Genomic DNA, 22,889 nt, shown 5'->3' with positions numbered 1-22,889 from the left:
TTTTGAATATGTTTTGAAACGTTTGTAAATTGTCTAGAATAAACTAGTTGAGTACTGAATATTGATTTCAGTTGTTAGAAAAGAGTTATTTACAATTTGGAATTCAGAATTTACCAACTCCCAAGCCGCAAGATCGCTGGCCTCATACACGCTCGCAGCCACAACCAAGATTAGTGCCCACAAGTTCAGGATAGTTATTTTTTAAACTATTTCTGAACATATATAAGTATTGTTGATCGCTCACCCCAAAAGGGCCTAGGTTCAATCCGGGATTTTCTAAGGCATACAATCTACGATCACACCTTCCTTCGAAAGGAAAGCAAAGCCGATCCATGAGTTGATGGGTCGATTGGTACGATCCAGATGTGGGAGGTGCCTCCCTGGCGTCGGTACCATTGATACTTAGTACGGAAAACAAATCAAAGGAAGAAAAAGTATTGTTGTATAAGTTATGAAATAATTATTTATGATTATATTGAGCAATTAACTTGTTTATAAAAATTCTCAATTATATCTTTAGCTGTGTGTAGAATCAATATTTCAGAAAGGTAGGGTTAACTACCCCATTTTCGGCCTATTAAGCACAATCCGCACTTAGTCTTTCTTAATCTAGCGCAATTTAGCACCAAACATAATGTTATTATTACTGATGGCTTCCAAATTTATTTACCTTTCTGTACGTACCATAAGATTTGATAAAGAGGAACCAATCGTTGAGATATTGTCAAAAGTCTAACACTGCTTCTTGACGCCAAACTCGGCCTACGGATTCTAAACTCGGCCTAACGCATTGAAACGCCATTGAAACGCCAATGAATTCACTTCGGCCTATCGGATGAAGATAAAAATTGATTCGGTCGGAGCGCTTCTTTTGTTTTTGGGAATAATGGGCGCAAACCTTCATATCACGCGTTCTCATTGTCTTCGTTCCGCAGCTTATTAGCTAAAGTATCGTACCAAACGCATAATTGACTTGGTAGCTTTGAAATCATGGATATATTTGAAGTTTTCTGCACGATAGGCCCAAAATGGGCGATTAGGCCGAAGTAGTCCTCTACCCTATTCATATCAAACAACTATTCCATAAAAAAATGTAAATAAAATGACACAGATGATTTCTTTTGGGGTTTGTATAAAATGTTTACTGAACGCGCGGATGAACACGTGCTGCAGCTGCTGCTTTTTTTTCGTTTCTTGGTTTCCACATCACGATGGTCTATAGCGAGAATCGTTTTCATTTGATTTGAAAACTCAAAAAGTATGCTACAAACTTTCTACTTGTGGGCTATTATTGGTACCATTAGATTCCTTATGATTCGAGGAACGTTTTGGTATAAAAATAATTACATACTTCTTTATGAAAAAACCAACTAATCATAGGTGCTAGATCATCACTTCTATCATGCTTACCCATACACACAAGCGCGCGGCGTAGGATAAATGTGTACAGCAAATAACAAGTAGGAGTTCATTTCATTTTATGATTAGGGTGGGTCTTGACAGTGGCACCGTTTGAACCTTTCGCTTCTAAGAACTTAGAAAACTGATAAAATTTGAAAAGCAACGCAATTTGAAAAGAAGATCGATGATGGTTATAACGACAGCCCAGGACCACATTGGCAACACCTGGACATGTTCCGAGTGTCCCTGCGTAAGCTACCAGTGTCTAACGTTCATCAAAACCCATTATGCGGTACCTCTCATCGAATCATAATTCAAAAGCATCTTTCTTTTCTTTTAAGAATGCGAAATTGTGTGATGATCAAAATTTAAATAAGATGAGGGAACTTCTTTTACTCAGTTGGTAGATGCGCGACCCGATTCTGTTTTTGCACGAGGATACGTCGTGCAAAAGTGTTGCATAGAGAAATCGTGCAAAAAAAGTTGATCTAGAGAAACCGGGAAAACTGGAAAAAAAACCACGAAAAATCGTCAAATATCATATAATATGATAACATCGAAAATTCGTCAAATACCATACAAAATGGATAATTCCGGAACTGGTGTGACATACGGAAGTCGGACATGCATGTTTGGCGCCATTTTGAAATCCAATATGGCAACTTCCGGTTTGCTGGAAAACTGTTAAATTCGTCAAATATCATACAATATGGGTATATCCGGAACTGGTGTGACACGTAGCACCCAAAAATACATGTTTAGCGTCATTTTGAAATCCAAGGTGGAGACTTCCGGTTTGTTGAGAAACTGCTAAAACTAGTAAAATATCATATACAGGTATACCTCAATATAACGTAGCTATTACTTTTTACTTCAATCGTCGATATCTCGCAAATAACAATTCAATCATACAAATCAACATTACCAATAGATGGGTAATTGTCTCATATATCCGATGGTGTTGTTAATTTGCTTGATTGAATGATCGTTTGCCAAAAATTTACGATCGAAATCAAAGTTACAGTTACGTTATATCGAGGTATACCTGTAATATGGGTATTTCCAGAATCGGTGTGATATGTAGAACCGGTTGACATGTAGAACCAGGATGATATGTAGAAGCCAGACCCAGAAGTTTTGGATTTCAAAATGGTGCCAAACATGCATTTCCAGCTTCTACATGTTATACCGTTCCGGAAACTCCCATATTGGATGGTATTTGAAGAGTTTTCGAAGTTTTACACGAAACCAGAAGTCACCATCTTGGATTTCAATATGGGGCCAAACATGCATTTCCGGCTTCTACATGTCACACTGGTTTCAGAAATACCCAAATTGTATGGTATTTGCAGGCATCAAAATTATCCCTATCCATTATCCATTATCCAATCTATCATTGGATATTATCCCTATCCCTATCCAGATAATTTTAAAACGGATAATAGTCAAGTTAAAATTATCCGAATAGAAAAGTGTTAAAATTATCCGGAGGAAAGAAAAAGTGGATAGGGAAAATATCCATTATTTTTCCCTCCGGATAGTATCCGGAGTACTCCGAACAGTTTATGTTTAGAATAGGGATGTTTGATATGAAATATGTTCTCATCAATATGGGTATTTTTGGAATCGGAAAGATGTCCAGAGGCCGGAAAATGATATCCGACGCCATTTTGAAATCCAAAATGGCGGCTTCCGGTTTCATAGAAATTGGAAAATTCTGTCAAATACCCATCAATATGGGTATTTTTGGAATCGGGGTGATGTCCAGAGGCCAGAAATTGATATCCGACGCCATTTTGAAATCCAAAATGGTGGCTTCCGGTTTCATAAAAAGTTGGAAATACTGACAAATCCCATCAATATGGGTATTTTTGAAATCGGGGTGATGTCCAGAAGCCGAAAATTGATATACGACACCATTTTTAAATAAAAATGGCGGCTTCCGGTTTCATGAAAAGTGGATAATACTGTCAAATACTCCTCTATATGGGTATTTTTGAAATCGGGGTTATGTCCAGAGGCCCAAAATTGATATCCGTTGCCATTTTGAAATCCAAAATGGCTGCTTCCGGTTTTATATAAAATTGAAAATACTGTCAATACCCATCAATATGGACATTTTAGGAATCTGGGTGATGTCCAAAGGCCGGAAAATGATATCCTATGCCGTTTTGGAATTCAAGATGATGGCCATTGGGTTTAAAATAAGTGGCCCCATCCCGATTCTAAAAATACCCATTTTTAGGAGTTCATATTTGATATCAAACATCCCTTTTCTAAACATAAACTGCTTGGAGTACTCCGGATACTATTCGGAGGGAAAAATAATGGATAATATCCAAGTTAAAATTATCCAGATAATTTTAACTTGGATATTATCCGGAGGGAAAGAAATGTGGATAGGGATAGACTCCGTTTATTTCTATCCACTGGATAGGTCTATCCGGATAATTATATTATCCAGGCCTATTTCTTTATGATTTTTTGCAGTTTTAAAACAAACCGGAAGTTGCCATCTTGGATTTCAACATGGGGCGAAACATGCATTTCCGGCTTCTATATGTCATACCGTTCCGGAAACTCCCATATTGAATGGTATTTGACGAGTTTTCGCAGCTTTTCAGCAAACCGGAAGTCACCATATTGGAAGTCAAAATGACGCCAAACATGCATTTCCGGCTTCTAGATGTCATGCAGGATCCGGAAATACCCATATCTTATTATACTTGGAGAAAAACCCTATAAAAAAGCTATAAAATTGTCTCGGTTGATAAGGCGCGAAAAAAAAACCAAACCACCCCTCGCCTCTAAATACTATGTAACTTTTGAATGACCCCTTACGAAAACAAGAATATGATGGAAAATAATTCTCTATTCTGCATAACTCGAGAACTAATCAAGCAAATGGAACCAAATTTGGCATATGAAGGCATAAGGAGATGGTCATAGGGGGTAGCGCCTTAGATAAGAGGGGGGGGGGGCTACTTACAATAAAGCAACTCAATCTTATATGGAATTCCGAGCAAGGCCGGGCACACTCAGCTAGTTTCATATTTTATGGCATTTACAATGATATCTTATGATCAGGAAAGACAAGCTATTTTGAAATACATCAAATTCTAAGGCTGCATCGGGAATCGAACCAACATGGTCTTGCTCTATTTCTGGAACTTATTACCGAATGAGATCAGTCCTTAGATAACAATACTTTTTCGGATAAGAACAGTCAAACGCTTGTGTTCATTCTGCTGTTTTGGATATGTGTATGTAATTGGTTCATTCTTGCGAACGGTTCATCCAAAAAATTCAAATCGGACGTTGTTATGCGGGTGGTCGACTTCCTTTGCCCTTAAAGGCTCATTTTCTCCAGTTTTTAATGGACTTTAAGAATAAATTATGGAATGATTTTTTAAATCTTTGTATCCCATTAAAAATGTTGATTAAAACAAGATTTTTATGGAAAATTCGCAGGAAAAATAAAAAAAAAATGCTGTAAATTTTTAAATGACTTCAAAATTAAATTTTTAATCAAGACATAATACTCTAGTGAACGATAGCAAATTTATTTAGCTTCATTTTCATAAAAAAGATTTAAAATTGGTGCACTAGTTCCAAAGATATTGACATTTTAGTAATCGTACTTTTGTCCAAAATTCAAAAAATCAAAATTTTTGTGTATCTCAAAAATGGCTCTACTTTAATTTTTTCTCACCACGGCATTGAATTCAGCGTAGGATTTTGCATTAGAAACGTTGGTCAACCACTAAAGTTCACACTTTTTATATTGTTTTGTAAACTAGTGTAATTAAACATTATCCATATAGCCACTATGAATCTGTTTGGACATATTTCGATACTACGGACTGTATCCCAGTCATGGTTGATCTAGTAGAAAAAAATCATCTGAACTCCAGAGCGATTTGGAGAACTTAAAACATCTGGTATATATAGCAATAGTTCATGCATGATCCACATAGAAACTGTGCATCTGTCTGGAAATATTTCGATACTAAAGACATTTTCCCAATATCGGTTGATTGATCTAGTAGATCAAATAATCTGAACTCCAGGACGATTTGAAGCACCTACAACATCTGGATTACTCGGAAATAGATCATGCATGATCCACATAGACACTTTAAATCTGATTGGACATTTTTCGTCACTACAGACATTATTGCAGTCTTGGTTGATCTAGTAGAACAAATCAACTGACGTCCTGAACAATTTGGAAAACCTATAATTTCCAGTACACATAGTAATAAGTCGTGCATGATCCACAAAATCATGTTCGGTTATGATTTAATAACGAAAAGGTTCATATTAGAAATAAAAAAAATCATGAAAATGTCTCACCATTGGACAGACCCCAAGGAATATCCATGTAAATACAGAACCACGACGTGACCAACAAGTGTGACTTATGAAACTCTGGTAATTTCTCGATTATGTGCAGGGTGTTTGGTTTGAATCGGTCAAAAATTGAGAAAACTAGAGCCAAATTAACTACAACATTTAGGACAGCAAAATACATCAGAGACGCAAAGGTTAACTTTCAAGAAAATTTGCATTTAAAATAAAAATGCATTTTTTTTAAATAATGCTTCATCAAATCTAGGCCTGTATTATTCAATAAAATCATTCATATATAACTGATTTTTTTTTCAAAGGTTACAAACGATACTCCTCTAGCTCAGTCGGTAAAGGCGCAGCTACAAAGCAAGTCCATGCTGGAGGCGACTGAGTTTGATTCCCGTCCGGTCTATTAATTTTTCGGGTTGGCAAATTTCTAAACTTCCTTGGGCATGATACAGGCATAGAAAGCTCTCAATTAAAATGTGAAGGTACTTCAAAGAACACTAAGTTGAGCGCAGGAAAAAATCTAATATGCTATAAACAATAAGCATGAAATGCCATGTAGTAGTATACAAATGGTATTTTTAGGCAATGAAAACAGTTTTTTTGTCGCGAATTAGTATTTGAAGTCGCGGATTTCTTTTGAGAAATCGCGGATTTCGCGATTTAGAAAATATTGTAACAGCCCTGCATTTGCCAAAAACACTCTTCTATTGTAAAATTATAATTATTTTAGGTAAAACAGGGGTAGGATCATGTTTTGGGAGGGGAGGGAGATTTTTTTTTCTGTAGTTTCTCTTTCTGAAAATTTGTACATCGCAAAGCGTTCTTCGGATTTAGTTGCCGTCTACGGTCAGACTATAGCTAAAATCACATAATATAGGCTATCTTGATACCAAAAGTTATACCTATGATTTCCGGTTAAAATTTAAAGTATGAGTGCTCATTGCAAGACAGCCATTATGGTTATGTTTCAACTACATTGGATTGAATTGGGCTTTATTGGATCTCCGCTCCATAACCGAATGCCCGCACCTTGCCCTTGACCCTATTTAAAAGGTTTTAGGCAATGGTGAGGCCGACTTCTTTTGCAACTTTTACACACTGTTTCTTCAAAACCAGCTCGTTCTCCAACACCTTAGAGCAGTGGCGTCCCGTAACCTCACTTTTTACCTGTGCACCAACTTTCAAAACCAGATTTAATGTCATATTAATACTCGAATCGGTTGAAAAATACACTTAATCTTCTAGTTTACTCGAATCTATCAATGGGGTTGTTTAGGGGTATTGATGTTTTTGCATATTTGAAATCTACATTAAAAATGGAACCTACATCCAAACTTTCATAAATTTTGGTGCACAGGAACTATGTTAAATCAGTGCGATTACATTTTCAAGCATCACCATTTTAGCGCCCCTCGCCATAGAGCGAACTGTCATTTAATGGATATTAATGCCATCGAATGCAATTTATAAACAATTTAAAACTTGGTTTACAAATCAAGATGAATGTCTATGGGATCGATAAAAATATATTTGTGCTCAGAAAACGAAGCTCTTTAGATGATGTATAAAAACCGGCATGTTTTTCAAAATTCAACAACCCAATTGCAAGCAATATTTTGATAATTGTTTACGTTTTGAGAGTTGGTGCCAGGGCGTCACACTATCAGCTTCATTCGACCAAATCGATGCGACGAAGAGACCGCTGGCTTTCTTTTTCTGTTAAAGTCGAACAGCTTCGCAGCATTCTAGAACCTCAGTCGGCGTGCACAAATAAATGTTCAATCGCTTGTCTCTCTTTCTCCCGTCACTCCATTGGTCTTCCTTTCAAGCTTCGGTGAAACGGATGAGCGAAAGAGCGCTCGACTTTGATAGTTTTCTCTTTCATGAAACACATCAACAGAGGTTTCATGACGTATATGACGGAAAATGAAATAACATATTTAAAGCATTTCTCAGCTAAAACACTTGAAGATTACACGTAATATTTTTAATTTATCTTCCATCCATATATTTATCTAAAAAAATAATCGAAAACGGAACATAACGCATTTTAAACAAATTGAAAGAGCGGTGATAGAGTGTTCGTGAAAGGGGAATGGCTTTCACATAATGAGGTTTCGTTTAACTAGAAAATCGACGTTAGTTACATTGAAAGCGATGAGCAAAGCAACGACGAGAAGTTCCACAGCCAGCCTTTCCTTCTAAGCGTCCTGCTTCTTTTTTTTCGTTTGTTGCTGATAGTCTAGCTAGGCGTTATAGAAATGAAGCATTTAACACGTATGTATGAGAGAAACAAAACACGAGTTCATTTTAGAGCTTCGAAAATGTAGAGCCCTGGTTGGTGCACAGGTAGATTGAGGCGAGGATTGAAATTAGGGAAACGCCACTGCCTTAGGTGTTTTACGAAGTCTGGCCTTCATGATGGCCCAAAACTTCTCAATCGGGTGAAGAACCGGCGAGTTCGGTGGGTTGACATCTTAAGGTACAAAAACAATATTGTTGTCTCTGTGCCAGTGTAACCGGCCGCGCGTAGTGGCTGGATGCCAAATCCAGTCGAAAAAGCGTCTCGCTTCCGTGAGACCGAAGAAAGGGTCGGAGGCGCTTCTGGAGGCACTCATTCCGGTAGATATGCGCGTTGAATGTACCCGTCGTGATGTACGGCTGGCTCATCTTGCCGCACCCACATATGACCTGCCAAACCAAGAACTTTTTTGGCGAAATTGTCCACCTTCTTCTTCCTTACATCCTCAGGAACGGCCAACCGTAGTGTGGCAACGTATAACTCCAGCCCCAGTAACTGCGTTATGTCCGCCTTGATGAAAGTCTCGTTGTCTATCACGACGCACCTCAGTTTCGTCAGCCACTCCCGGTACAGCTTCCTGGTGCGGGTTTTGGCCACTGTGTTTTGATTGTCGTTCCGGTTCGGTGCCTTCCGGACCTTATAGACGTGGATGCCGGCACGTTTTGTCGTTTTGTGGACAAACCTGATCGAATGATTCGACCGACGTTTGAACAGACTCAACACCTTCCTGGCCTTCACCGGGCCAGCTGTTTTTGGTTTTCTGCCGCAGCCTGGCTGCCGCTGGGTCATCTGGGCAGAGCTGGTAAATATCACACACGTCATGTGACAATGAGAAAACAAGTCCTCTCACTATCACGAGACGAAACGACCGATCATTAGCTTTCTTATAATTTTCCAATGATCAAGCACTCATGATAATAATTCTTATGCAGTTTTGATATCAACATTAAATGAAATTTTCTAACTGATTTAGATGAATTTATGCAAGTAACCGTATGTAATCGGTAGAGTGAATATATTTTTAAGATTTCCTTGGTACAAGTAACGTTAATAGCAATTCATGAGCTAGTAATCACGATGATCACGCACTATCACGTTCTGTCATGACAAAAAATCGATGAGATTTTGAAGAAAATCTCTATCATTGTTTTCTCATCCGATGATAGTGACAAATGTATCTCTGTAAATATCGCGTGAGATCTTTCATTGAAAATGACATTTGCATAACTTCACCACCCGGGAAATCGTCGAATGATGGATTTCCAAGTGTTTCCCTATCCATCTTTGGGACGCGGTCTAGTTTTCCACGACAGCGCATAAGATTTTTTGGCGGATCACTCTTAGCTAGTTTCAGACAAAATTTCATCAATTTTTACCCACGAACGATCCCAAAATTTTGCATGTGAAATGAATACGTCAATTCCTGCACATTTTTTGCACACAGATTCAATCATCCCAACAACAAACAGAGGCCAGAAAACTGCAACGATCACTTTGAGCGAACATGCACAATAGAAAAACAGTCATAAGGTTTCTCTGACAAAGACTGGCAAACGTACAGTAGCGCTGCGCTTGAGTGAAGTGGAAGCAACGCATAGAAAAATGAGCAAATACACAAACCTTTCTTCTGAGGATGTAATCTTTGCTATCAAATTCGTTCGAAGCATTTACCTTTGAGCGGCAGATGACGCGATTGTACCTGTCTCATAGCGTTCGTATGAGAAAATGGAAGAGTTGCCAGTCTTCTTGATATGTTGTCTTCGATAGAATGTAACAATTTAGAACCAATTCTAATTTTGAAAAATCTGACTTTTGGCCAGCTAGATTGAAGAAATACCCCTCACTGCGGCCCCACCGTCGTGAAAAGCACCGATAAAAGTGCCGGGCTATTTATTGGCTGCTGACAGTATAAATGGCTCCAGATCGAATACGCGAACACACCACATATAGCTATAGGTAACAGGCGATTTGGCCATCTGGATTGTTTTGTCTCGATCGACGGAGATGTGTATCGACACAAGCCAGTAACGGTCTGCCGTAGATCGACACCAGTATCAACAAGTGCCCTTATAAACGGGTACCATACACAAAGGATATCATGATGGTGCGACCAAACCGCATATAGTTGGGATGATATCGCGAATTGGTGGTTAGGCGCGTCTTATGGTTTTGGTTTTATGAGTGTTGTTTTATCGTGTATTGCTGTGCAATTAGGCTGATGCACATTTTAGTTTAATTTTATTTTATGTCACAAAACTACAAAATATAGAACACTAGCTGAGTGCCCGGTCTTGCTCGGGATTTAATATAAGCTTGAGTGTATGCTCCGAATTAAAAAAATCTATATTGTACGTAGCCCCTCCCCCCTCTTATCTAAGGGGCTACCCCCTATGAACATCTCCTTATACCTCCACATACCAAATTTGGTTCCATTTGCTTGATTGGTTCTCGAGTTATGCAGAAATTTTTGTTTCATTTGTATGGGAGCCCCCCCATTACAGAGAGGGGGGGATATCGAACCATCAACCAACCTTTCCCGGCCCCAAAAACCCCTGCATACGTCGATCGGTTCAGTAGTTTCCGAGTCTATAAGGGTCAGACAGACAGACAGACAGAAATTCATTTTTATAAATATACAAAGAAGATAAGCAGTTTCACGCCAAAAGAAGAATCGGGAAAATTAGACCTTCTCCGATTTGCATGAAACTATGCATAATTGTTTGTTATTCACAGTTTAACTACAATTCGGCCATTTTAGATCTTGTAAAATTTTCAAAAAGGCGATCTAATACTTATTGAAAAAAAATGCAAAATCGAGCATGGAATGCTGAGATATTTGGGTTATAAAAATAATATGATTTTTTACTTTAAATAAATTTAAAAAAACATCGCACGGAAACATCGGTTGTCATTGTATCCGTTATCACAAATGGTTTGGAAAGCATACCACACTCCTAAATGGCTTGCCAAACCATAGCCTTTTTATCGAATTTTTCGGTAAAAATCGACTTATCCTCGTAGTCAACACTTCTGCCATCACGAACGGTGCAGTACTGATCACCAACAAGAGTTGTGTAATCAAATTTAACGTATGATTCATCGTCCATAATCACGCACACCGATTTTCCGCACAGCAATTGGTCGTATAACTTCCGAGCCCTCGGTTTGACGGATGCGGCTTGTTTTTCACTCAGCATTGGCTTCTTCAGTTTCTTATACGTCTTAAAACCCATCCTCGCATAGGCCCGCTGGACGTTACTCTTCGAGGATCCCACTTTTTTAGCCACGCCTCGAACCGAAGCACTTTTCTTGCAAGTGAAAGCTTGCATTTGCAGACTCAACAAAAGTTAATTGAAGCATTGGTATCCAATAATGATTGACAAGCTAAGTTGCATCATATTAAACATAAAGAAGATGTAAGATTGATTCTGGGGTTACATATGCTTAACGAAGTTTTTCACGGTGTCCCTAATGCATGTACGAATATGTAAGGCTTCGTGGGACCTCGCCACATTATGTCGGTAGGTGGTTATGTTAACGGCAAATTTACCTAAAGTAAGGGTTTAGAAAACATATTTTTCATTTATCGTTATTTTCCTGTTATTTCAAATCAATTGCACATATGATTCGGTGACAATAGCGATATGATTCGTCGATCACAGAATAAATCAAAAATTTAATAGTTTTAAAGTAAATTTATGTGTACCAGGTATAACAAATCTATCATTTGCTTCTTAGCATTACACACAATTGTAATCAGTGTTGGATAAATATCAAAAAATCAAATCTCACCAATGCCCAAGATCACGCTTGATTTTCGTAGACAAAAATCAACAAACAAACATCTGCGGTTGATTTTGCAAGCTGTGATATCGCAGCTCGGAATATCAAGCTAACAAAACTCAGCAACTGCAAATTTCACCAAACTGTGGTGAGATCGAGTTTAACGATTTTTACTCTACACCCGAATGCAACCGAAACTTCCATAACGGCTGACAGCAGTCCCTTCGTGTCTGCCATCGGTGAAGAGTAAAAAGAGATAGCAAACTTTACTTTTCTTTTCTAAGAAAACGATGTGTAACGGAATCATTTTTGTGTCGAGTCAGCTCTCAGCTTGATTTTAGCACGTTGTGAATACCCTAATAAACAAATACCATAAACAAACGATAACCCAAATAGTCGAACTTTTGCACAAATGGTTTGGATGATACCCCGAACACGTCGTTAAGTAAAATAACCATAACATTTTTATTAGGGTAGTCTCGCAATATCAAAGGAGCGTATAAAATCAATATCAAGCATGATATTTTGTTCCAATATCACGCGTGATATTGAGAGCGTATTATAGCGCAAAAATATTATTTGAACTTGAATTAATACAAAACAAAAATACTAGCGAACCTGGCGGTGAGGGGTGGTAGGTGGACTAAAATGCTATTACAGAGAACCACATTATTTTAATTAATTTCTTAGGAGAAAGTCGTCTGTGACTTCGTTTGTGCTTACACCTTCCAGTTTCGCTAACTGACTCAGATAGTACACCATTTGCAGGGCTGTTACAACAGTCGCGGATTTCGCGAATTTCGCGGATTTCGCGATTTTCGCGGATTTGTCGCGGATTTGAACTTTCAGCCGCGAAAATCGCGGAAACATTAAATGATGTCGCGAAAATCGCGAAGGAACTGATGTGCTGTCACAAAAATTGTGGAATTCATTGTAACCTTTCCGTCCCGGATTATTTTGTTGTCATCAATTTTGTTGTTCATTTGACTCTCAATTTTTTACCGGTTCAAACCAAACACCCTGCAAATAATCGAGATATTATCTTAATTCCATAAGTCACACCGGTTTTACACGGAAAAATCCCTGGTCTGTCCAACGTGAGACATTTTCATGATTTTTTATATTCGCGAGTAATTGCCATGTATACCGGATATTCTAGGCTCTCCAAATCGTCCTGAAGTTTAGTTGATTTGTTCTACTATATCAACCAAGACTGCAATAATGTCTGTAGTATCGAAATATGTCCTAACAGATTCAAAGTGTATATGTGGATCGTGCCCGACCTATTGCTACGTATACAAGATGTTATAGGTTCTGAAATCATTCTGGAGATCAGATTATTTTTCTACTAGTTAACCCAAGACTAATTCAATATCTGTAGTATCGAAATATGTCCAAACAAATTTGCAGTGTCTATGTGGACCATGCCAACCTATTTCCGTGTATGCCAAATGTTCTAAGATTTACAAATCGATATTTCGATACTACAGATATTATCCTAGTCTTTGTTGATCTAGTAAAACAAATCATCTGAACTGCAGGACGATTTGGAGAACCTAGATCATCTGGTATACGTGGAAATAAATCATACATTTTATCCATATAGACACTATGAATCTGTATGGACATATTTTGATACTACAGACTTTATTCCAGTCATGGTTGATCTAGTAGAATAAATCATCTGAACTCCAGAATGATTTAGAGATCCTAAAACATCTAGTATACATAGCAATAGTTCATGTATGATCCACATAGACACTGTGCATCTGTCTGGAAATATTTCGATACTAAAGACATTATCCCAATCTCGGTTGATCTAGTAGATCAAATTATCCGAACTCCAGGACGATTTGAAGAACCGCCAACATCTGGATTTCTCGGAAATAGATCATGAAATGATCCACATAGACACTTTGAATCTGATTGGAAATTTGTCGATACTACAGACATTATTGCAGTCTTGGTTGATCTAGTAGAACAAATCAACTGATGTCCTGGACGATTTGGAAAACCTATCATTTCCGGTATACATAGTTATAAGTCGTGCATGATCCTTAAAGTCACATACATACGATTCGGTTATGATTTGACATCGAAAAGGTTCATATTCGAAATAAAAACTATCATGAAAATGTCTCACCATTGGACAGACCCCAAGGAATATCCGTGTAAATACATAACCGCGACATGACCAACAAGTGTGACTTATGAAACTCTGGTAATTTCTCAATTATGTGCAGGGTGTTTGGCTTGAATCAGTAAAAAATTGAGAAAACTAGAGCCAAATTAACTACAACATTTAGGACAGCAAAATACGTCAGAGACGCAAAGGTTAATTTAAAAAAAAAATGCATTTCAAATAAAAATGCATTATTTTTTTAATAATGTTTCATCAAATCTAGGCCGGTATTGACAAATCCATGTTTCAATCGACCACCGTGACGCTGCAATCGCAGCGGTGATAAGTTCGAAATAATGTGTCAAACTGAATACATTTTTGAAATTTCAATCAAAAAACTATTATTTTCTATTTATTCTAGCGAGTTTCTGTGGAAGTCAAAACATGATCGGAGCAAAAAAAGTAGTACTCGTAATAATGGTACATAATGCTGAATTTTATCGTGCTTTGTTTCGAAAATATCTTCCAAATAAACAAACATCATCTAAATCACCCGAATCGTCCACCGACTAAATCTATTGTCACTTAAAAATTAATTTCAGTCGGTGTATTAATCAGCAGATTAAATCGTTTTTCGTCTGGTGCTACACCGAGCAATCGGCCTATTTAATAGTTTTTCGTCGATTGATTTAGTCGGCCAACTTTGTCTGTTGTTTAATCGGCAGATGATTTCAAACCTTAACATGTTTTCAGTAATTTATAAGTCTTGAAGTAGCTTTTTATTTAAGAACAATGCATTACAAAATAGTTTTATGGATTTTGTACAAGATTCATCCATGCTGACAAGAAATTTTCATGAAATTACATTGAAATTAAATAATTTTGCAAACAATCAATGAAATTTTCAAGGGCTGTCACAGACTTATCACCGTCGGTTAGTGCTTATTCCTGCCACCAGGCGCGCATGAGTTTAAGTTGGATTTCTCAATTATTCAATAGAATCTCATAATGTAAGGGTGTTTTATTACGTTCACTAATTACTCAGAATTTAAACTATACATAAATAACCCAAGATGATACATTGTTATTTTTTTCAAAGCTTACAAACAATACTCCTTTAGCTCAGTCGGTTAAGGCGTAGCTACAAAGCAAGTCCATGCTGGAGGTGACTGAGTTCGATTCCCGTCCGGTATATTAATTTTACGGGTTGGAAAATTTCTTTACTTCCTTGGGCATAGGATAGTACAGGCATAGAAAGCTCTCAATTAAAATGTGAAAGTACTTCAAAGAACACTAAGTTGAGAGCAGGCAAAAATCTAATATGCTATAAGCAATAAGCTTGAAATACCATGTAGTAGTATACCAATGGTATTTTTAGGCAATGAAAACAGTTTTTTGTTGTCGCGGATTAGTATTTGAAGTCGCGGATTTCTTTTGAGAAATCGCGGATTTCGCGGATCATATTTAGAAAATTTTGTAACAGCCCTGCATTTGTTCACGATCTGTTTGCGCTTTTCCGTAGAAATGTTACTCATTGTCACGGAAATGTAGTAAATAACCGACACTTGCGATACACGAAACTGTTAGTCGAAATGTAAACCATGATTCAGCGTGATAATCAGCTGTTTAAACGTCATCTGAAACAAGCAGGAGTGTTCCAAAGTCGTGCTTAGACATTCTGGGACACCCTATATAGTCCTTATAAATCTAACTCCATCCCTTGGAATTCTACTCACAGTGAAAGTCTACTAAGAATTCATTTGCATTTATCCTCACAAATTCCTTAGATTTCTCCTCATAATTTGTTTGGAAAACTCTACAGAATTTTTTTTTTTTCGAATTCCTTTGAGATCTCCTGGAGTTATTCTCCGATTTGATTGTAAGCATCCCCCTTACCCCGTAAGTATTCGTCAAAAAATTCCAAGGACTTATGCTTCGGCCGGATTAGTTTTCTCCCACAAACTTCATGAAATTATCCTCATAATGCCCTTGTATTCTGAGATAAGTTCCAAATAAATGATATAGTTAATTCATGTTCGAAATTAGGAGTTTTTGATTGATCAAAATTTGAAGGGCTTGGACAAAAAACAAAGTTCGAAACTAAAATTAAAAAAAAAATCTTCAATGCCATCGAAGATTGCAAAAAATTACAAAAAATCACTCATCCGATGTTTAGGAACTGTTAAGAATTTCCACTGGAATCATTTAAAAAAATCTTGGACGATCTTAGACTTGACAACTTTCCGAACCTCTGGGACATTGCCATTTATTTTAAATCCCAGACTTCATTTTTGGTATTTCAACTTAGGAAATGTTCAGCATTCCGAGTGAAATATTCTAGCTATCAAACTTAGAATGTTTATATAACAGAATTTAATTTAAATTGCTATTGAAAATATATATTTAAGACTATCAAAATGTTAGTCCTTAATCCAACACCAAATACAACAGTTCTGGTCTAAATGGTTATCTTCAATTTAATTCCCCTTAATTAATTTTGGTATCCATGACAGATACGTATTTCGACTACAATGTGCAGTCTTCATCAGTGTCATTCCCAATGTGGGGGGAGGGGGTAATACGTACGTACTATTCGGTTTCCTTAAATTACGCTTGGTTTTTATCGCTCCAAACAAGGCTGCACCTTCATATATCAGTATCAACGTAAATACACTAGCCAGGAGCCGTCCCGAGATGTTCGGTATGATTTTGGCTACCGCGTTGATGGCCTTCACTGCCTTCTCATAGGCGTATTCTACGTGGCTATTGAAGCCAAACGGTCGTCGACCATCACTCCCAGGCATTTCAACAGGCACTTCTAGTTTATTGCGTGCTCCCCAACAGTAATTTCTGACCACTGCAGCGCTTTAAAGTTACTGATCAATACCACCTCGCTTTTGTTGGTGACTATCTACAGCTTCGCTCCATGCATTTGTGCCTCGGTCGCCAGCATTTCCATCTATTCCAGCGTCTTGCCTGTTAGCGTAAGATGACGTCGTCCGCAAAGCCAACGATCTCAACTCGTTTGGGTAGCTTCAGCGTTAGGCCGCCATTTTAAATCACGTTCCAGAGTGTTGGAACAAGAATGGAGCCTTGTGGAATTTCAACCGTGATCCTAGTCGATCTCTGTCCCATATTTGGCTCGTGCATCAGAACCCGGTTCTGGAAGTAGCGTCGGCTCCCAGTTGGAGTTGTTGAACGCATTCTTGACGTCGATCGTTATCACAGCGTAATATCGATCTCCTCTCCACTTATGTTTCGACGATGACTTTTAGGTTCTCTAATCACATTTCAGCGGGTATGACTTGACATCTGATCTTCGTCATCACGACACGGTGTGCGTCATTGGCAGCAGCGGCTCGACCCAGCTCCAGTTGACAGTTTGGCTTGCTCTGCTTTAACTCTCGTTTAGGTGCTCGGAACATTCCTCTAAGTTCCTCTCTGTCTGCTTCTGTTCTTGCTCTCTGAACACGTCTTCTGGCTCTAAGATAACTAGCGCGGAGGGTGCTAATTACCTCGTTGCAGCAGTAAGCTGGAGGTTCCACTTCAGGTCGCATGTTCTCGTCCTCTTTACTGCCACAGGATTCCGTTGGCCGATGCTATATCGGATTGCCTGATGGTCACTATGGGTATATCTCCAATTTATGTTTTCCACCAGCGACGGACTGCAGTCCGCATAAAGTGACGTCGATAATGGATTCCCGACCATCTCTGCGAAAAGTGCTGGTGGTGCCTTTAGGGCCCATGTATTTATTATGTCACGCTAAATCGAGCAAAAAACTACCCCCCCCCCCCCTATCGTGACGTTTTTCCTATACCTAATGTATTGCTTGTCACAAAATCTTAGACCCCCCCCCCTCCCCCTTAGAGCGTAACATAATATATGCATCAACCCTTATTGAACAGCCTAATTTCCAGCTTCACCAGAGCTTCCAGCAGAATTTGTCCTCTTACGTTGGTACATCTGTTTCCCCACTACACTGCCTAAGCATTGAAGTCTCCTCCGTCCGATCAGCTCTTCGGTAAGTCCAACCAGCGTCTCGTGGAATTGCTCCATCGTCCATCGGGTGCGTAGAAACTGCATATGAATATTCCGTTAATTTTGGCCATCACGAAACCTTCTTCTTGAATGGCGTATCTGCCCATAACTTGTATTGCAGCCATCCCAGCTCTATCCGCCACCTAGTTACCTTTATCGGGAGGGACTCGATACAGCTGTGCAGTGTCCCAATAATTAAGGTTTATTTGAGTTACCTCTGTTATTGTTGCGACAAAACAATTAAGCGTAATTTGGAGCGAAATGCTTGAGAGTGACAAAATCGGGAAGGCACTGTATTTTCATAAAAAAAAATCCTGAGGATTCCTGGTTTTTTAGATTGCACCCTGGTGAATACCGTAAAGGCCCACGCACATTAGATCCGGATCGGACACGTTGCGGTCAAATGACAGATAAATCTATTATCTAACTGTCAAATTAACGTCAACGCAACGCAAACGGATGTAATGTGGGTGACCCTTTAGTTTGATTTTAATCTTTCCATTGAATCTTTCGCTTTAAAGATCATATCGTACATTAGAGTTTATGAGATACTAATTGAATAAGTCTGAATCATCAAACATTTATTTGGTGTGCCATCAGAACGACTACTTTTCTTGTCTTAGGTCACTTTTTTTACAACTATAAGTCACTAGGTCACTTATTTCTTTAACATGGTAATTAAAATCACTATTTTTGGTAGCTTTGATCTAACCCTAGTCGAGCTTGCACTACCTATCGCTATGTCGATATAGATGAATTTCATGAGTACACGTTGTTCGCTTCAAACGTTTTCCTACACTGAGGCAAAGGAACGTTAGAATTCCATAAAAACCACTTATATGACATTTCGACAAAAGGATTTCTTATGGAAATCATAATTTTAGCATATACAACAGAATTCATAATTAGATTATGAGACATAAAAAAAGTAATATAAAATGTAGCAGACCGGAATCGAATCCTGAGCGGTCAGATTATTGACACCGTGATTAGTTCCCACGTTTATCAACGCTTGGGAAATAAAATAGGTTAAGAGTGTATAATGTATTACGATAATCATTCATAAGTCGTGCTTACGAAATGCATAACTCATGCCTGTGGAATTCACAAGTATCTTATGAAAACAAAATTGTCCAGGTTCATAAGGCATGTCTTATGGAGTTCTTAGGATTTGTTGTCACAGTGTATTGTTTTATAGTTCTGTGACTCGATAGTCCCTTCAATGTCGAGTTGCCTGTAGTTTGCTTGAATACTTTTGACATCACCGATTATATAACTCCAATCAACATTGTGCACCCTTAAACCATCAACACATTTGATGAATTAATTTCATTAAACCCAACCAAGCTGGAGACAAATTAGGCGTCCCGAGTCTGAAAAGGCCGTTTTTTTTATTTTCAACAAACATGTCACATAACTTATGAGCCAACCGGATTTCGTGCCAACAGTTCCTCAAACTTTGTATTTTCGCATCATACAACAGAAATTGAAAAGTCGCTCTTCTTCATCCAAGCCAAACAACCATACACACATCATTAATCATTAATTTGATTCAAGCCGAACTCAATCCAATTGTCGGCTGGCTAGTGCTGTATTTATTTAAATTGAGTTCGAGGTGCTAATGTGAAGGAAAATTTCACCAAGGGACCATCCACAGATGACGTAGCATTTGAGAGGGAGAGGGGTTTCAGAAATTGTAACCGGCCATGTATCGCAATAGGTATAGCAAAATACACTACGAAGGGGGAGGGAGGGTCTAAAATTGTCAAAAATATGCTACGTCATTTATGGGTGTTTCCCAACTTGCAAATCGTTTCCTGATGCAAATAAAATCGATCTACTGATTATAGACTCACATTTTTGTTTACACCGATTGTCCTCGATGATGGAAATGAGAAAAGTCTGATTGATTACACGTCTAGTCGGTTGAAGGATGCCCGCAGACGAAAGGTCCACCACGTCCAGTTGGTTTGATTTCGCTAAAAATACGTTCATGTGCCTATATCTATCTGGATAACAAATTTACACTCTTCACGTTCCTGCTTTTCCAATCCGTCGTTCTATAGTATTAAGAGGTACCATCTGGCCTGATGGTGGATACAAGCAATGTGCTCAACCGTTCCCACGAGTAGTTCAATACATCAGACGTCGTATTTCAAATTGAATTGGTGATACATTGGCAGCTGATTGCCCTATAATTGATATTTCTGATCAAGTTAATGTTCTTTATCGGTCTAATGGTCACGATGGATTAACAAACGTACTCAAATTGATACAGAAGCGTGCATCGGAGCACGGTGTTGGCAATTGAACTGATGTTTAAATTTTTCTCTTTTTTTCCAGGATGGTTGACAACGAGATCCTGAATATCATTCGCCAGCGTTTTGAGGATTGTGTCATGTATGAGCAACCGGATCATGAGCGCAAGTGCAAACCGTTCTTGGAACGTTACGAGAAAGCTGCCGAAAACTGGTTCATCAAGTGTAAGATGATAGTGACATTTATTTATTGATTGTAATTAGAGTGATAATTTTGCTTTTACCTGTACTAGATGGTGATCTTGGAGGTTATGCCAACGCCAAGACCGCCTACATGAAGCAGAAGCACCGTATGGTGTGGGAAAGACGCCACGGTCCAGTCGGCTCGGGAATGAAGCAATCGGATGATGCTGACACAGAACACTAATTAACTTTTGGTCAGCTGCTACTAAAGAGCCGCATCGAAGTAGTTGGAAATTTGGTTATTTCTTATGAAATTGTGTAAATATAAGAACAACTAAAGTTGGGATGCCTGAACGGTAGATACTGAAAGAAAAGCTCCTTTTTTCCTTGAACTACCTTGAGCTGTCCATATGCCAAATATCTGTCCGCAGGGGGATAGACTGCCCATAAAAGCATAATTGTCCCATCGTTGCTTGATTTGCGTAGAGGTTTTGTGAGTGCCCACGGTCCTTAGGGTATGGTGGGGCAAGATGGGTCATCTACTTGATTTATTTACTTTTTTGATTATCAACATCAACTGGCTTAATGTAGCCCCAATGCTGGTTTTGAAAAAGCAAACCATCATTGGCGTCGCATTAAACATTTTGATTTTGACAACCAAATAAATTAATAAATGTACTAGCTGACCCATCTTGCCCGTGACGCACCTTGCCCCACTTTACCCTTTTTTCAATGTATATTGTCCATGCAGCAGGAGGAGGGAGGGGGTATCTAAAATCTGTCCACGTGGTTTGTAGATGACCCCTTAGTGATTCCATGCGAACCTTCATAGTCGTTACGGCACCCATAAATCTTCAATTTGGCTGATTTTTCGAATCAACGCTTATTCATCTAAAAATAAATCCTAGCTTCAAAAACAGTTTTGATATCTGATTAATCTTGTAATTATTTGATGTAAATATACTAGGGTCTTTCATATTTTAAAAATCTTCTAAAATCCTATCTTCATCTTTTTTTTTAACTCTTCATTTGTTCCTAATTCAAAATAAATTACATTTCATTTTAACCTAGGTACTCCAGTTACTACAGTAACTTGCCAGCCTTAATTGTTATGATATATATCTAAGTGTTGCTTTTGTTCCTGGCTTGGCAATTAAGTATTTGAAACAGGTTTTCGTAACCTGCATGTCAGTATGACAATTGACATTTTAAAACTGAAAACTAAACTGCCGTTATACGCATAACTGTCCCATGTTTTATGCAATCCTTATGCACCGTGGGACTCTTATGCGTATAACGGAAGTATAAAGCTTATGTAAGTATAAAGGGAATTGATCGTTGCAATTGAGGATTGCAACGATTTTTGCCTGAAATTATTAATTATTTTGTTGGACATTTGTTCTAAAGTCTCAACATTCGAAATTCTAGTACCTCGATAGTACTGTACCAGGGAGGCTACTTCAAAATCATCTTCAGAACTTGGTTCTGAATCCTTTGAAGTGCTTTTTTCCTGGTAGTGCAGCAACTAGACCATATTGGCACAGCATAAAGCATGGCCGGTCTAAAAACTTGTTTTAATATTAGGAGTTTATTCTTGAGGTAAAGTTTGGATTCCCTGTTTATAAGAAACAAACATTTTATATATATGTTACATTTGGCTTGAATGTCCTCAATTTGATCTTTAAAGGTTAATTTTTGGTCAAGTACTAATCCAAGATATTTCACTTGGTTTGACCAGGAAATATGAACTCCTTTCATAGTGACTACTACTAGGTTTCAAAAACGAAGCTCTAGGCTTATGTGGAAACATTATAAGTTGAGTTTTGGAAGCATTGGGAGAAATCTTCCATTTTTGTAAATATGAAGAGAAAGTATCTAGACTTTTCTGCAGTCTGCTGCAAATAACACGAAGACTTCTTCCTTTAGAAGAAATACCTGTATCATCGGCGAACAAAGATTTGTGGCAACCCTGAGGTAAATCAGGGAGGTCCGAACTGAAAATGTTATACAATATAGGCCCAAGAATACTACCCTGAGGAACTCTTGCTCTAACAGGTAGTCGATTAGATTTGGAATTTTGATAATTTACCTGCAGAGTTCTGACAGTTGAATAATTTTGAACTAATTTCATAATATACAGTGGAAAATTAAACTTTTTTCAATTTAGCAATCAATCCTTCATGCCAAACACTGTCGAATTCTTTTTCTATGTCTAGAAGAGCAACTCCAGTTGAGCAGTTTTCAGTTGAATGCTGAATGTTGAATGCCCATGGCGAAATCCGAACAGTTCATCTGCAAACAGTGAGTTCGTATTGATGTGAATCATCATCCAATTTAAAATTATCTTTTCAAAAAGTTTACTTATTGAAGAAAGCAAACTTATTGGGCGGCAGTTAGAAGCTTCAGCTGGATTTTTTATTCGGCTTCAAAATTGGAACA

General features: G+C 38.1%; 1 protein-coding gene across 1 annotated transcript in view; it reads left to right on the top strand.

Annotated features, from left to right (window-relative positions):
• The window catches only part of ND-PDSW (NADH dehydrogenase (ubiquinone) PDSW subunit), a 50,739-nt gene extending 29,950 nt beyond the window's left edge, over nt 1–20,789 (top strand). The window contains exons 4-5 of the mRNA XM_065234882.1: nt 20,353–20,492; nt 20,561–20,789. Of these exons, the coding sequence (XP_065090954.1) occupies nt 20,353–20,492; nt 20,561–20,694 (274 nt within the window). The 3' untranslated portion in view covers nt 20,695–20,789. The remainder of the gene's footprint in view (nt 1–20,352; nt 20,493–20,560) is intronic.
• The last annotated feature ends 2,100 nt before the right edge of the window (nt 20,790–22,889 follow it).

Source organism: Ochlerotatus camptorhynchus, unplaced genomic scaffold (assembly GCF_037179485.1).
Source record: "Ochlerotatus camptorhynchus isolate MF236.1 unplaced genomic scaffold, CSIRO-AGI_Acam_v1.1 ptg000038l, whole genome shotgun sequence".
In the NCBI taxonomy this organism is placed as follows: Eukaryota; Metazoa; Arthropoda; class Insecta; order Diptera; family Culicidae; genus Ochlerotatus; species Ochlerotatus camptorhynchus.
The sequence above is the reverse complement of the archived record's forward strand: the minus strand, read 5'-3'. Positions and strand labels throughout refer to the sequence as shown.